The 14,773-nt window shown below is 40.0% G+C and overlaps 1 protein-coding gene across 2 annotated transcripts in view; it reads left to right on the plus strand.

Annotated features, from left to right (window-relative positions):
- DLGAP1 (DLG associated protein 1) overlaps nt 1–14,773 on the plus strand; it is a 139,372-nt gene that overhangs the window by 46,584 nt on the left and 78,015 nt on the right. For both annotated transcript variants that reach the window (XM_058830822.1, XM_058830823.1), the window contains exon 4: nt 816–1,056. In XM_058830822.1, coding sequence (XP_058686805.1) covers nt 816–1,056 — 241 coding nt within the window. The remainder of the gene's footprint in view (nt 1–815; nt 1,057–14,773) is intronic.

Here is a 14,773-nt window from a genome sequence, read left to right on the forward strand (position 1 = left end):
AAAATCCTCAAGTGATGGTTTCCATCTGCGTGTTTCCTACCATGATAATTATTGTGCTTTAATGCCAAGCTCATGGCTCAATTCTCAGTTTAGAAACATGAGCATCCATTTCTAATTAAGCCAAGGTAAATGGTTTCCAGATTCTTAAGACCTGCAGGAAGTTTTTGAATGTTTTTTGACCACCGTGAGCACAAGTCTTTGTCACCACCTAGTGTCTGCTGCACAAAGGGTCTAAAGATTCCTTTGCATCTGCTCTCAGCCAGAAATTTAGTTCCACAAACATTTTTCCCTAGCAGCAAACCTGGTTCCCTTACAAACCTCCCCTTCCTGCGTTTGTTTCCCTTCACCTTCCCAGCCACTCAGGTTTTTATCACTGTGATTGCCTGTGGGTTGCATTGATAACATACTGGAGTTAAGCTGACCCTTTTTGGTTTTTTCCTCACCCCACAATGAAAGAGTGATTTTTATTTTACATGTAGTGATCACAATGACCAAACATTCAATCTCTGCCGTGGACCTTGGATGACATAAAACAGAAGCTGCTACAAAGGCTCCAGGTTTCCCACCAGTTTCTGAAGAGCCAAGAGCTCAAACTGTGCTGAATCTTTGCCCAGCACCTCTGTCTCCCCTTTTTGTACATTGTTTTCTTCCCCTCACAATTGCTGCTATGGGATGTCCCATTTACCTTTCATCATGTGCAAAGGGATCCTCTAACAGGTGTTGGCCATTGTGCCACTGTAGCTCAAGAGTGTTTGTGTCAGGCAGAGTGGAATATCTGTCTGGGATGCGCTGACCTGCCTGGTGTCTGTCTGCAGGTGAGTGAGATGGAGGTGAACGGTCAGTTCGAATCCGTCTGCGAGTCCGTGTTCAGCGAACTGGAATCTCAGGCGGTGGAAGCGCTGGATCTGCCTATGCCGGGCTGCTTCCGCATGAGGAGCCACAGCTACGTCAGAGCCATCGAGAAGGGCTGTTCCCAGGATGATGAGTGCATATCGCTGCGGTCCTCATCTCCCCCGCGTACAACCACCACGGTGAGGACCATCCAGAGCAGTACTGGTGAGTAACACAAACAGAAATCCAGAGGGGGGGACAGAAAGAGAAAGTACTTGGAGTGCATTTCCATCAGACCAAGCTTTTCTCTGCCAGATGCCAAGCCCTTAAGAGAGTCTGTGTTTCACCAGGGAGCTGGACAGACTTATCAGCCTCAAACCACACACAGAGGAAGATTGATGCAGTTGTGGTTCCTTCTGTGTCCAAGCTAATTTATTCTGAGCTGAAAGCACACAGAAGGGAAGTCCAAGGTCATGTCTTCTCTTGCTATCTTCCCCAAAAGAGCAATCACAATTTGGCAAGGCTGAGCAAGAAGGCTCTGAGGTTAGCAGTTTTGCTGGCTGTGACCAGCGGAGGAGGATCCCTCTGATGGGGTCTTCTACCAAGTTGAAGTGATTGTGTAAGTTACTGGATGTGGTTTTTACTGGCTCGAAGAGACTGCTCCAGCTCTCTAGGTCCCATGGAAGATGAGAGAATGAAGAACGGAAGAAGCAGTCTGCAGGTCAAAACATGCATGTTCACATTTTGCTGTTACATTCTTTCTGCAGTTCAAACTATTCAAGACTTGCTAGAGGGAGAGGTTTCAGTGTAAACATGAGACTTCAAACCTTCCTTTTAATGTTTAAGGTTGCTTTTCTTTTGGAAATAACCATGATGAATTTCAGATTTTGTCACCAAAATAATGCTTAAGGGGAAGTAAAACCAAATTCCAAATCTGCCTCTCTCATTCAGGAAAGCAAGAGGCAGGAGCCATTACATGTGTGTGCTCTTCCCTGTGGCAGGATGAGAGAGCCTCTTTCTTTTGACTTCTGTGCAACCATTCCACTGTTTTACACAAGCTTCATTTACTATTCGTATACTGTTCATATACTAATCATATTCTTGACTAATACTGACTATTATATGTATTTCACTGTACCTACTACCTCTTTTGCTGTATTTTTCATTTGTTTTCTGTAAACTTCTGTCCTTTTGTGTGTTATCTCACAGGTGCAGTTGTTTATTCCTTGTAAGTCTTTTTTAAAGCCGCTTGTCAATTGTTTTATGTCATCAAAGAACACTTTAAATCCTTTTACCAAAAATGTTCAGCTAAATTAAAGATTTTTCTAAAAGCAGCAAGTTTAAGTACTGTTGGAAATATATTGGCAACACATCACAAACATCAAAGCATTTTTAACAAATGCTGCAGAGCAGTTCTCATCTAAATCACTAAAGAAACAGTATTCACATGACAGCATTTCTGCTATAGAAATAGCCCTTGTGAGCCCACAAGGTTTGCACCAAACCACAAAGACAGGATTTGCATAAGGTGTGTGCTACTTCATTGTGTGGTATTATTAGTTTGTGTCAAACACATTGTGAGGCAAAAACTGGAGGATGGGAGTTTTCAGGGGTCTTTCAGTGTGCACTCTCTGATCTTTGTTAGATCAGCTTGGGTTGATCCCAGAGAGGGTTTTCTGTTCTGTGAGAATGGCTTTGATAACATTTTTCCTTTATAAAAATAACTGTGATCATTAATACAGAAGAGAATAACTATTTTTTCATTATCCGTATGTAAGAGGTTGTTCTTGTCACTTAGGAAAATGATGCCTGTGTCTGGGGATGATGGTGTATAAATGGAGAAGGTTGGCTATGTGTGCCAGCCAAAAACAGTGGAAAACATGAAAGAGGAAAATCTGTACTGTAAACTATCTCTTGTTTATTGTCCCTTTTTTGTAATGCAACCATAGAGGCCTGATCTCTTCTCTGGGTAGCTGGCTTTATTTTAAAAATCATATGAACAAAACTGGGATATTGAAAAACATAATCCAGTGAGCATGTTTTGGGTTATTGCTTCTGTAGTCAGGCCATTAAAAACAGAAAGGAATGATTTGCAGTGCTCTCTTTGGACGTACATAGAAGCATTTAAAGATTGCTGTAGATGCCTATTTTATGAAGTGGGAATTTTACTGAGTTATCTTTTTCATTCTCTAATTCTTGGGCTCCAAGGGCCCATCCCTTCCACTGGTATCATTTCAGACAACTTTTCTCTCTTAGTACCTGACTTAGATACCACTATCTGTTTATTGACTGCCTTGGTGTTGCCTGTGCCTAGCTCACAGCAGAGAAATATGAAAGGCAATGTTGATGGTTTCTATTAATATCTGCTCCAATAAAATGGGAAATGGCACAACAACTAGGCAGACATGAAGAAAGGAGAACAGTATTTCAGGTTTATCTCCACTGAGGTTGCAAACGTTTTTGTGGGAGACATGGGAGCAGTTATGTTCTAAAAATGGTTTTAATGTCCCCAAATGAGAGAGCAGTCCTCCTGCCCCTAAAGCATCTCTGCCTATTCAACCAAGAAAGATTCCTTTCATCATCATCAGAAATTCCCTCAAGAGCATGGCTTTTAATTTACTAATACCAAAGCTGTGATCATACACTGATTTTGAAAATCTCTTTGACAGCTGAAAGTCCAAGAAAATTCCAGCTTGATGGTGGAAAAGACAGGAGAACTGTCAGTTTACTGGATTCAAAATTGTTCCTCTAGAGCAATGATCCACAGCTTTCCAGGGCATCTGGATAAAGCAAGAACTATGAACAAAAATCACACTTTGCCTGTTAGCCTTTGTTGTGGTGGCAGCCTCAGGTTTTCATTTCCTTTTGCCACAGAGCGGTGGCGGTTTAGTTCCTCAATCAGGAATTGCACCTCTAGCTCAGTTCCCAAGGATGTGCCCGGTGTAACTACAAACCTATGCACTGGCTATGGCACAGAGCTCAGCTAAGGGTGGCTGCCCGCCTGATGTCCTCTGCAGCTCACTGACCCTAGCACTGCTGTGGAACACGGAGGCATGGCTGCAGCTGGATGAAACTGAGCCCAAGTGTAAAAATGGAGGTGGAGGCACAAACCTGATATCACCAAAGGGGTGAAATGCTACACTATGAGTGAGGAGGCAAATCCTAACCTCATCAAAGTCTACCACCAAATTTCCTCCTAATATCCAACCTAAACCTTCCCTGGCACAGCTTAGGACTAATTAGGACCTCTCATCCTGTCACTGTTTACCTGAGAGAAGAGGTCAATCCCCATGTGTGAGTCAACACGTACAGGTAACCACCAAACCACAGCTGAAATGCAAAGAGTAGAGTTGTTTCATTATCTCACCAACACTGCTGGACAGCAGGGACACGCTGGGACATTGTGCCCTCATTGAGCCCACATTTGGCTCTGTTTGGCTTAGTTCATTCTAGTGAAAAGAGACACACAGAGGCACAGGCTCCACTAGGCTCAGTTCGTCCTGGCACACAGTGATGAGGGGACCCACTGCCTGCCCCAGATATCAAAGGGCTTTGCACACATGCAATTCATCACAAGGCTGTACTTTTGTATCTCACTTCCAGAAGGCTCAAGCATGTCTATGTGTTGTCTCTACACTGGAATTCTACTTCTCAAAACCAGCAGAGGATGAACAACACTAAGCATAATAAATGGACACTCCTTCCCACTATGACATTCTTAGCATTCTCAGCTGCAAGGTCACTTTGAGCAAAAACTATTCCCTCCTTGCCAAATCTTCTGATTTTTACCCTTTCCTCCCAACACCCCACCTGGCTATAAACTCCCTTTATCCTTGTTCTTAAATTAAGGGGTTTGGAATGAGGAAAAGAAAATGCAATTTTGATACTTTATATGGAGTTATAAATAAGTTCTGTGTCACAACTACATCATGCCTTGAAAGCTAGCTCCATTTACCCTCATATTTGCTCTCTCAGTACTGGTGAGATGCCTACCCATGGAGGAATCCTGACTGTGGCCATCCCTGCGAGCAGAGCCGTGCAGGCTGGGAGGCAGAGCAGCTCTGAAGTGCTGACATATGTTATACACCATAGGCTGCACTAAAAATTAACACCCAGGTCATTTGATCTTTTCAGAGGAGTGTAATGAGCTGTGAGTTATTACATAATTTGATCCCAGATTATTTCCAGATGCAGATATTGTAGCTGAAGTGCTTCAGACAACAAATCCAGTCACTAAATAAGTAGCCTTTTAACAATTTTAAGTCTGTGAATCATTTCAACGAGCTTGAAAAATGCAGTTATTAAGAAACAATGAACATCTTTCTCCCACATTTTTTGTGTCTATGTTTCTAAGCTTTCCCTATGTAGCCGTGCACAGTCCTTTGCTGTAAACAAACCTTATGACATTGTGAGGGCTCAGGCATGAGCACACCTGCATAGAAATACATAATATAGTATAATATACAAATATGTAATGACATCTCTAACAAGTAGTAACGTCAGGAAAAACTCTGCTCTAGATTGCAATTCTGCATCTATCCACTGTACAGTTTGGTGAAGGGAAGTATCAGAGTTATCTACAGCAATGCCATCTGGTGATTCTCAGTAATATTACACTTCTGCTTAAAAGCAAAATGAATAAAAATCCCAAGGAAATCGTGCTATGTAGCCAGCAGGATAGGGAAGGACAGAGAGTTACCAAAGTGTATGTTAATTACAGTCTTTCAGCTGAGCAGATCATTTTCCTTCCATTCATTGGAACATCTGGTCAAGAAAAGTCAGGTATTTTGTGGAAAATCTCTAAGGGGCTGCCTAGCCAATTAAAAATAAATAAATAAATAAATAAATAAATAAACATATAAAATGCAAAAGTCTAAAAACTGACTTGTGCCAGGCAGAATTCAAAAATAAAATCAAATCCTGTGGATAAGGAAGTTCTAACTGAGTGTATGCCAGATGCAAGTTGTTTGGATTCCTCAGAGTTGTCCCTTCAGAGACTGCTCTGTTCCAAAGGAAACAAGAAATTAGGATTTCACATTATTTCCAGTTGAAGCTAAGGTTGGTTTCTGGATCTGTACCAAAATTAGGATATTTCCACAGAAGGTCTGAAGAAATATAACTATGTTAAGACCTTCATGCAGATGTTGAAACTTAAAATAAATCTGAAGATTGTAGAAAACTGTTTGAAAAAGGATTTATATGGTTCATTTCCTCTCTTTCCTTGAGTAATCCTAAAATGTGTTCTGCCTTTTGGATCTGCTATCAAATTGCTAAAATCAGCACTTAAAAATGTTTTCCTTTACTAATGAGGATCTGACCTTGGAAGAGAACATTGTTTCCAGTTTCAGAGGTGTCTGACTGTAGCTACTATGAGTTTCATCTGGTCTGTCCCAGTAGTCAGCTTGATGAATGTTAAGCTCCACATCACACCAAAAAAACCACCATTTTTATGAGGCCAGTGAAGATTTTTAATGAGAAATTCAGAAAGGGTGGGAAAAGGATTTTGTTTTGTAGGGCATGGCCTAATTATCTTTTTCCACATCTGAAAACATCATTTGCAGGAGTTTACAGCAGTATCCAAAGTTATAAATGTGTTTCAAACACAGGGAAAGAAGAACCAGTATTACCCTTTGGTATTCCATCTTTGCTTACTATTCTTTTTCTTTATTTGCTTGATACACTTATGAACATTTGGGCTAAGGCTCATAGTGAGGTAAGAATGTGAGAAAGATCTTAATTATTCAAAACCATGAGCTTAAAATGTCTTGAAGGAATATGTTGTGTTTGTAAGCACTTTTGGAAACACGGAACAACTCTGCTAATTTGTTAAGACAGCACTTGTTTTGTTGACTTCTCCAGTTGTCCAAACAACTCCAAGGTTGAAAATGGGTAAATCATACTCCTGACCCACCAACTCTGCCAATGCCCATATGTCTCTCATGCTGGGGAGTGCCACACTGGGCACACATCTGGGATGTAGCCTCACCAGGACTACGCCTCCCTCAAACCTCTAGCTCTGCTTTGGCAAAGACTGGCATGCGGTCAGCAGTCCTCAGTGCAAGGATACACTGCTGTGTGCTGCTCAGCTTGCTGCTCTGTAAGACCCTGTTGGCCTTTTGAGATGCTGGGAGTAAGATGGCCATCAGACCTGTGAACTGATAATCTCAAATGAAATGGGGAAAAAGCATTATTTTAGAGGAGAAAGAGAAGAGAAATCCCTATTGTTCTGTGCAAAGAACTATTAAGTGCATTTCTTATCAAGCGGAGCACAAAGAGGATGCAGGGATTAGTTACTTAAAATGTAATGTTTCATTATTTTTTAATCTTGCATTAATTTCTTTACAGATATAAAAAAAAAACTTACAGAAGCCCTTTGCACATATTTGTATGGAATGTGCTTAAATTCATTTTTCCTTTAATTCATTTGTTTTTATTATATTGCACATACAAAAAATGATAATCATTTCAGATGTTCAGATTTTCACAGTTCTCCCCAAAGGTGTACAGAGCATGTTTGGATTTGAACTCTGCTTTAGTTTCAGATTAGGTAGGTGTGTTATCAAATGCACCACTACTGGAGATTTTTGTAGAGATGTTCAGGACCCCAGTTTCATGGAGACCTCTCAGTGTGCCAATGCAGTGACAGAGTCCTGATCCCATGATTGTGTACCCCACTCCTGCTGGTGTGCATGCTCCTGTGGAAGTGCCCTGATGGAGCCTGCAGCTATGCCTGTGTATTACAGCACCTTAATGTCCAGCACCTAGCTGAGAAAAAATTCCATCTGGTGTACCATAACAAATGCACAGGAAGTCATTACAAGCAAAACAGTAATTTAGAAGTTGTTCTGCTGACTGAGCGCTGCATGCCTCAAGTCTCATTAGCTGAGAATTAACATTTTTCTGAGCCCATAAACAAGCGTGAAACCTCAGTGATTTTGCCACAATCCAAGAAGCAGTGGCTTATGGCAAACAGTCTCTCCTGCTCACTGCTGCAAGGCAAGTCTGCCCTTTGCCAGCAGCTTGGGCTGCCTGACAGGTCTGCCCCAGACAGGGGCTCAGGTCTGGTGTCCTAAGAGTGAACTCAGGTGCAGGGCAAGGCTGGCATGATTTCAGCAGCTCTGACTCAGCAGCCTGGTGAGTCTGAGGTTTTGAGGACAGAGTTACCTGACTTGAACACAGAGGTAGGAACCAACCTTCTTTGAAATATGCCTGGAATCACATCACAAGGAAGCAGGTTTCCCACAGCAGTTCCAGCAAGCTAATGGGTGGAGTATGCAGCAGGATATAAAATAAAATAAAACCACAGTCCTTTTCCATTTGTAAATTGTGAGAGAGCAATGTACTTTTTATCCCAAACTTTTGTTCTCAGGAGCTGGTCACTACTTTAATTCTCAGAACTATAAGAATTAGATACATCATTCTTTAGCTCAAGAGCAAATAATTAAATTTTCACTTTATGGAAAAGTACAACAAAGACTGGAATCTTTCTTTGTTCCAGCTTATTTCCATTGCAATGTTTTTGTGATGGCAGTGACAGAAATGAGCTGAATCAGTAGCTGAAGACATGCCCCAATTTATATAATGAGATCACATTTTTAATAATTCCTGCCATTATTCCTAAAATAGACTAATGTGCTTTTAACTACAGTTGTCTTTTGGGAAGCAAGACTTGGGCCTCTTTCCTGGAGAGGCTATGTTTAATTAATGCATCCAGTGTGTAAAAAAAACTTGGGCTTTTCTTTTTAGTTTGTGTAACTGTCCAATCTCCAACCATGTGCTGCGACTCACCTGCACTAAGTTCCACACCATTCCTTTAAGACAAACCTCAATATTTTGGTTTTCCCCAGATATAATACTTGTAAAGCTCTCTTGAACCATAGGATTTTGCAGGAAGTTAGAGATGAGATACTTGGTGATGATGAGCTTTTTTTAAGTGACTGAGTGATTTTTGATTTCAGTGTTTAATGAGTACAGCTCTACAGGGCCTCACTTGTAGTACAGCAATTTGTTTGGAAGCATTATATTTCATCATGTCAGTAATTCCCATTTTGGAGCTCAAATATGATGTATTAGGTACTGAATAGTGTAAATAATTGCACATTTTCATGCTTCCTAAATACGTGTTTATGAAACAGTCTAACAGTAATTGGCTCTTTGAAGCTATGGTAGACTATGGGGTGCGTATTTTATTAAACACTTTTTGAAACAAACACTGCTTTGTTTCTTTAATAATATGACAGGCAAACCCAAAGGAAATGTGTCAGCAAAGAAAACTGCACATTAAAAAAATTGCAGAACCTCTGAAGTATACACAGAGATGTGATTTAGTCTTTTACACCAGTCTCAATGCACTGCTTCTTAAAATGCTCAATAACAAGCACAATGCAACTCCAATACTGGGATCTGGAAAACACCTAATGCTGTTTTGCAAAGAGGGACAGTCTTGCTGCCATCAGAGTCTAACAGCCCCTTTTATCAATAGCACACTGCAGGCAGATGTTGGTAATCTGTTCTAATGTCACAACCTTTGTCTGGCCTCTTAAGGGGGAAATGGATGTGTTGGTCTTTGGAAATTGTTTTCCCTTACTGAATTTAGCTTTGGTCAGATGGGAGAGTGCTAAATTGCATCCCACTTAAAATGCAGTAAGCTGTCTGAGCAGAACAATTCCTAGTTGCTTTGATCAGGAATTTGAGCTAAGCTCTCAGAGGAGGGAAAAAAAACCTAGAAAACAATAAATAATACCACAGAATCCTCTAATGTGGCAGATCTCTTTCCTGTTCTGTTGAGGAAGATGGCTACTTTTTTTCTCTGCACAGTGAAGATGATGTCTTGATAACCATTCTCTTTCCTGTAATAATTTTCAAATTAATTCTGTCTTTAGCTAAAGTAAAATGTAGATATGTATCCCCCTGGGAAGGTTTAGATGGAAGTCAGAATATTATAACAGGATAGCAAAACAAGTGCTGGCAGGCTATTTCTGTTTTGAATTTTTTTTCTCTCAATTTCTTTTCATTTTCTTCTGAACTTCACAAAGAATCAAATAAAATTATGTAGATCTGTGGCAGAAAAAAATCAGGGTCTACTATAACAAGATAAGCTATGAATAAAACCCAACTCCTCCATGAGCCTCAATCTGACTGCCTCAGGAAGTCCTGAGAAAACCTGCTGGTTTCCATTTTGCATGAAGGGTGATTTGCACCCAAGTGATGGAACGTGTTTTCACCTGGTGTCATGGCCTTACGCTGCCTTGTTTCACGTAGCCCCCTAAATGCTCATGTGACATTTCACCATTTGCCTCTTTCATTTAAAAAGGGGGAAGCAAAAGAAGAAGGGTTCCAGAGAGATGGAGGAAGTGTGAGGGGAAGTATTGTATGTGTTGGAAGGTCTGATAGCAGGGTTGGCAAGGCTGTATGCTCTAATCTAGGTGAAGTCAGTTACTGTCTTGTTACATACTTCCAAGGAAACTTGTCTTGCCCTATTTGGGATGTGGCTCTGGGGGAGTTAAATCATTTTAGAAGTTAGATTAATGCACAGCTAAGACCAAAATGCTTATTCTCCTTTCAGACAAAAAAAAAAAAAAAAAAAAAAAAAAAAAGAGAGAGAGAAGTAAGGACAAGGAGTTGTGAGTTAAGATTTCCAGTACCAGCACCAACATTCTGTCTTCCTAAATATTCCTCTACGACTTTGCCCACAGCCAAAATGCTGCATCATGTTCACCCAGATGTGCACAGTATCCTTTTGTGTAAATAGGCAGTTGTGTTTAACCTCACATGAGCTACCTGCAGGGTTAATGCTTAAACAGGCACACCTTGTCTACACAGACTGCAGCCTGCAGCACATCAGCATCTGTTCCAGTGTCACATACTTCCACAGATTGCATGTGGCATTATGAGTAAGAACTCCCTCCCATAATCTGATTTATATTGCTAGTTGTCCCCTTTTCTTGGACTTCAAATAAGTGCTGAAGTCCTGAGAGCCTTTTTCTATTTCCGGCAGTGCTTACTGAGAACATAAGTTCTTATGTTCTCTGCTTACTGCTACTTTAGCTGAGAAGTCTTTCACTGAGTTCGAAGGTTGGTCTTCTGTGAGTTTGGATGGCACAGTTGAGGAGTACCTGTATCATGAATACCCTTGAGTGAAGGGGTACTGAACCTGAAAACATGTGGGTGGTCATTTTTTTATTTATTTATACAATAGCCCACCCTACTGGTGATATGCACCACTGGAGAAAACGTGTATCTGTAAATAAATAGCAGCTAAAGCAGTTAAAGTTTTACTCTTAACACTTCTTTTTTTCCTAATTCAACATACCTGCTTTCACTGAAGGGCAAAGAGCATACTCTTTGGTTAAGTTAAAAAAGGTGAGAACTGACAAAAGGGGAAGAAGAAGGACAAAGGAAAAAAACAGTTTTTAAGTAGAAAATAGGTCCAGAAGAGTTTCATAAAACAGAATTGTGGCCTGCACTTCAAAAATCTTTCATTATGTAGAATCAATAACACCTTTCCCTGTGTGAATAGTTGATGGTGAGAAGCAGATGCATGGAGCTTTTAACCTGAATTTTTCCAAAATACTTTGTCTTCTCCTTATTCCTTCATCGTGTATGAATTGGTGTGTAGACTACATGGAGATGATGTGCTCTCTAGCACATTTTATTGATGCTATTTGAGCTCCCAGAGTAGTCAGCTTTTGACATTTATTTTAGAACATATTTTCTTGTTGTGATGAGAATCCAGTTTTCCTGCAGGCAGGAAATATAGAGGGATATGAAATGGTCGTCAAGTTAATGGTGTCCAGGATCCCTTTATTGCCTTCAAAGGGCTGGCAAAACTAGTGAATGGAAAATAATGAACATGACAGATAAGTAGGCACTGGACAGAAAGCTTGAATAGCTGTGGGAATTTTTGAGACCACAGCAGCAGTGTTGGAATTTCATCAAATGAAGAGGAATACTTTCCCTCATCTGTTCTGCAGATGCATTTCTTAATATTTTAAGTATAATATTGCAGACCAGAGCAGTCTGTTAAGCTACAAAGCTGAGACATGTCTTTCTTTTCCTGCGAAATTTGCTCACTGAGGGTCTAGTTGTATAAGGTGATGTATCCTCAGCTGCCACCATCATAGAATCAATTAATAATTTCTGTATGCCTGGTGTCACAGAAACATCTGGCTCCTCTATTTCACTGTTGGTACCTTTACGACCAGAGGAGTCTGCTGGAATCCAGTGTAGGATATTTTTTTTAGAAGATAAGAATGTAATCTTTTCTAGTCCTTTTGCTGTTGAAATCTTAAACTGGGCAACAAGATTCTAAGGCATAATACAGACATGGCTTGCAAAACAATTTCCAGGGAATCTTTTCAGATCTTGGGGATGGGGTTTTTTTCCATTTTGCTGCCAAAAAAAATAGCTCCTGAGAAATGTCAGTGAGTTAAATATTTACGCTTCCCCTAACCTGTAGTAGCAGGCAAATTTTCAACACAATAAGAATTGATTTGTTTTTACCCAGTGTCAGGACTGTTTCTGTCACATCCATAAATGGAAGAGATGGAATGGGCAATTGCATCTTTCCTTCTCCACAATTAGCAAGGAGGTCATGCTGAGCAGAATAAGATGGAGGAATACCGGGTGCCTTGCACCTGTTGTCTGTAACATCATGTTGAGAATTGACCACTGACACAGTATTTCATATATGTGTGCTAAAGAACGATTGAAAGAAGACCACCCATTGCAAACCAGCATGACTCCATTCAAGGGGTTGTTTCTATTTGCACTGCAATCATGTGCACTTCTCCCAGACCATTTGTGGTCTCCTCCTCTGCACATTAAGTTTGGTACATGTGTGTCTTTCAAAGAACTGGCAAAAAACTAACTTTGCCAGCTACTGCTGATGTGCAGAGGAAGCCTGACTCCATCTTCAGGTAACTGCCTCTCCAGCGGGCATGGAAAAGTGTCAGGAATTCTTTTAGGATGACATTCTGGCCAATGCCTATGCAGATGCACAAGAACAAAGTAGTTTTTACTGAAGTCAAAAACTATGCAATTGAAATTGTCAATTACCATCACTAATTTCCAAAAAAAAACCCAGTGTAGTTATCAAACAACATTGGTGGTAATTGGGAATATGTGACACTAATCATGGGTACAGGATTAGGAATACCCACCTGGTCTAGGCTTCCTTTTTCTCACTTTCAACATGACATTAACTAATTTGGAGCCTGAGGCATTGTCAGCTTCTGACACTGAAATATCAGACACTGTATCAGCATCGTCAGGCATCATCTTTTACATCTAATTTTATTCTCCTGAAAAGTCTATTATTATTATTATTATTATTATTATTATTATTATTATTATTGGAGCATTACAATATGCTTCTTAGGAGAAAGAAAAAAGCCCAGGGAAATTACTAATTCAAGCTGTCAGCAATATCTAGCTCATTCATATTGTTATGAAAAACATTTCACTTGTAAAATAAGACTGGTACATGTTTGATTTTTGACAAAGTGTCAGGAACAACTGGGTATCTTTCTGCTGGGGCAGTTTGAAGAAATTTTTCAAAAATCCAAATTAGCATACGTCTTCCTAAAATTGCAGTAAGTTACAAAATTATGGCTTTTCATCAAAAAAAGAAAGGTGTTGCATTTCTCAAATTAGATTAAATGAAAATAAGTTCACATTTCAAAAGTGGTAATGCCATTAAATAATTTTATAGAACAAGGCCTGGTAATGCCTTGTGTGCTGCTGATGCACGTCATCTGGCAGTCAGCTTTCCACTTATACTTTAGCTGCTTTGCTGATACTCATCAGTTTGTCTGCTTAAAATGTGGTTTTTATAAAAGACTTTTTATTTCATACACTTTGATTCATCATTACTCTAACTGCAGAGTTCTTATTTAACTCCATTGAATTAATATTTTAATACTTGTTGAAGGCAACTGACATGTCTTCTCCTGGAGTTGTATTTACACTGATTTTTCTGGTGCACTCCCTGACGACTTCCCACAATAATCAAGACTGAGCTGTTTGCCATGCTTCACAGAAGTGGTTAGTTAATGAAGATTTGTTTGGGGACAGGCCGAAGCTAATGGCATGGCTCATTTCCTCAGTAAAAATTGCTGTTTAGTAAACTGTATCTGATGACCTCATGACACTTATGTCAGTCACCATTTTTCCTAGGACATTTATTCTGATTTTTACAGATAATGGCTCTCCAACCATTCTTTAATACTGTTTTGAAAAGTAATGATGTGTCCATAATTAATCTAATTTCATTGATTTTTGTCTTTCATATTTTGCTGCCTATGGAAAATGTAGATATCTTTTAGTTTGTCAGGCAGCAACACCCCGCCAGTAGTCAGACTACAGAGTCTTCAGACAGTATTCAGATGCCCATCATTTATATAGTCATATATTATATCTGCTAAAAGCATTATTGCGTAATGTTGCTGGTGTGCAACATTCCCCATTGTGCACATGAATATTAATCACCCATGGCTGTAACACTCATTCCCTCTAAATTTTGCCTATATTTTAATTTTTTTGTTTCTCCCAGTTGCACCCTTCTGATTAGCTCAGAGAAGAACTCTCTTTAAATTCCCAGTCCAGTGTGTTGATGGACTAACAGGGCAGCTCCAGCAGACAAGTGTCATTCCTGTCTGAGGAAAGGGAATGGGTTACAAGCAGGAAGTTAAGAGGAAATGACAGCGTTTCAGCTCTGGCAACTCAAGAGATTTTTCTGGGTTCCTGCAAGGAATTCAAATTGCCTTTTTTCTTTTTCCTTTTTGTGTTTTAATTAGTAGAATTTTAGTAAGGCCATCTCAACAGACCAGATATGGTGGCTTGTAGAAATACAGCAGCTAAGGTCACCCACCCAGTCATGAACTATGAAACCATCATGTTTGCAACTTCTGAAATGGAAAAAATGGGGATAACTAGCACAGTC

This window comes from Poecile atricapillus, chromosome 2, assembly GCF_030490865.1.
Source record: "Poecile atricapillus isolate bPoeAtr1 chromosome 2, bPoeAtr1.hap1, whole genome shotgun sequence".
Taxonomy (NCBI): Eukaryota; Metazoa; Chordata; class Aves; order Passeriformes; family Paridae; genus Poecile; species Poecile atricapillus.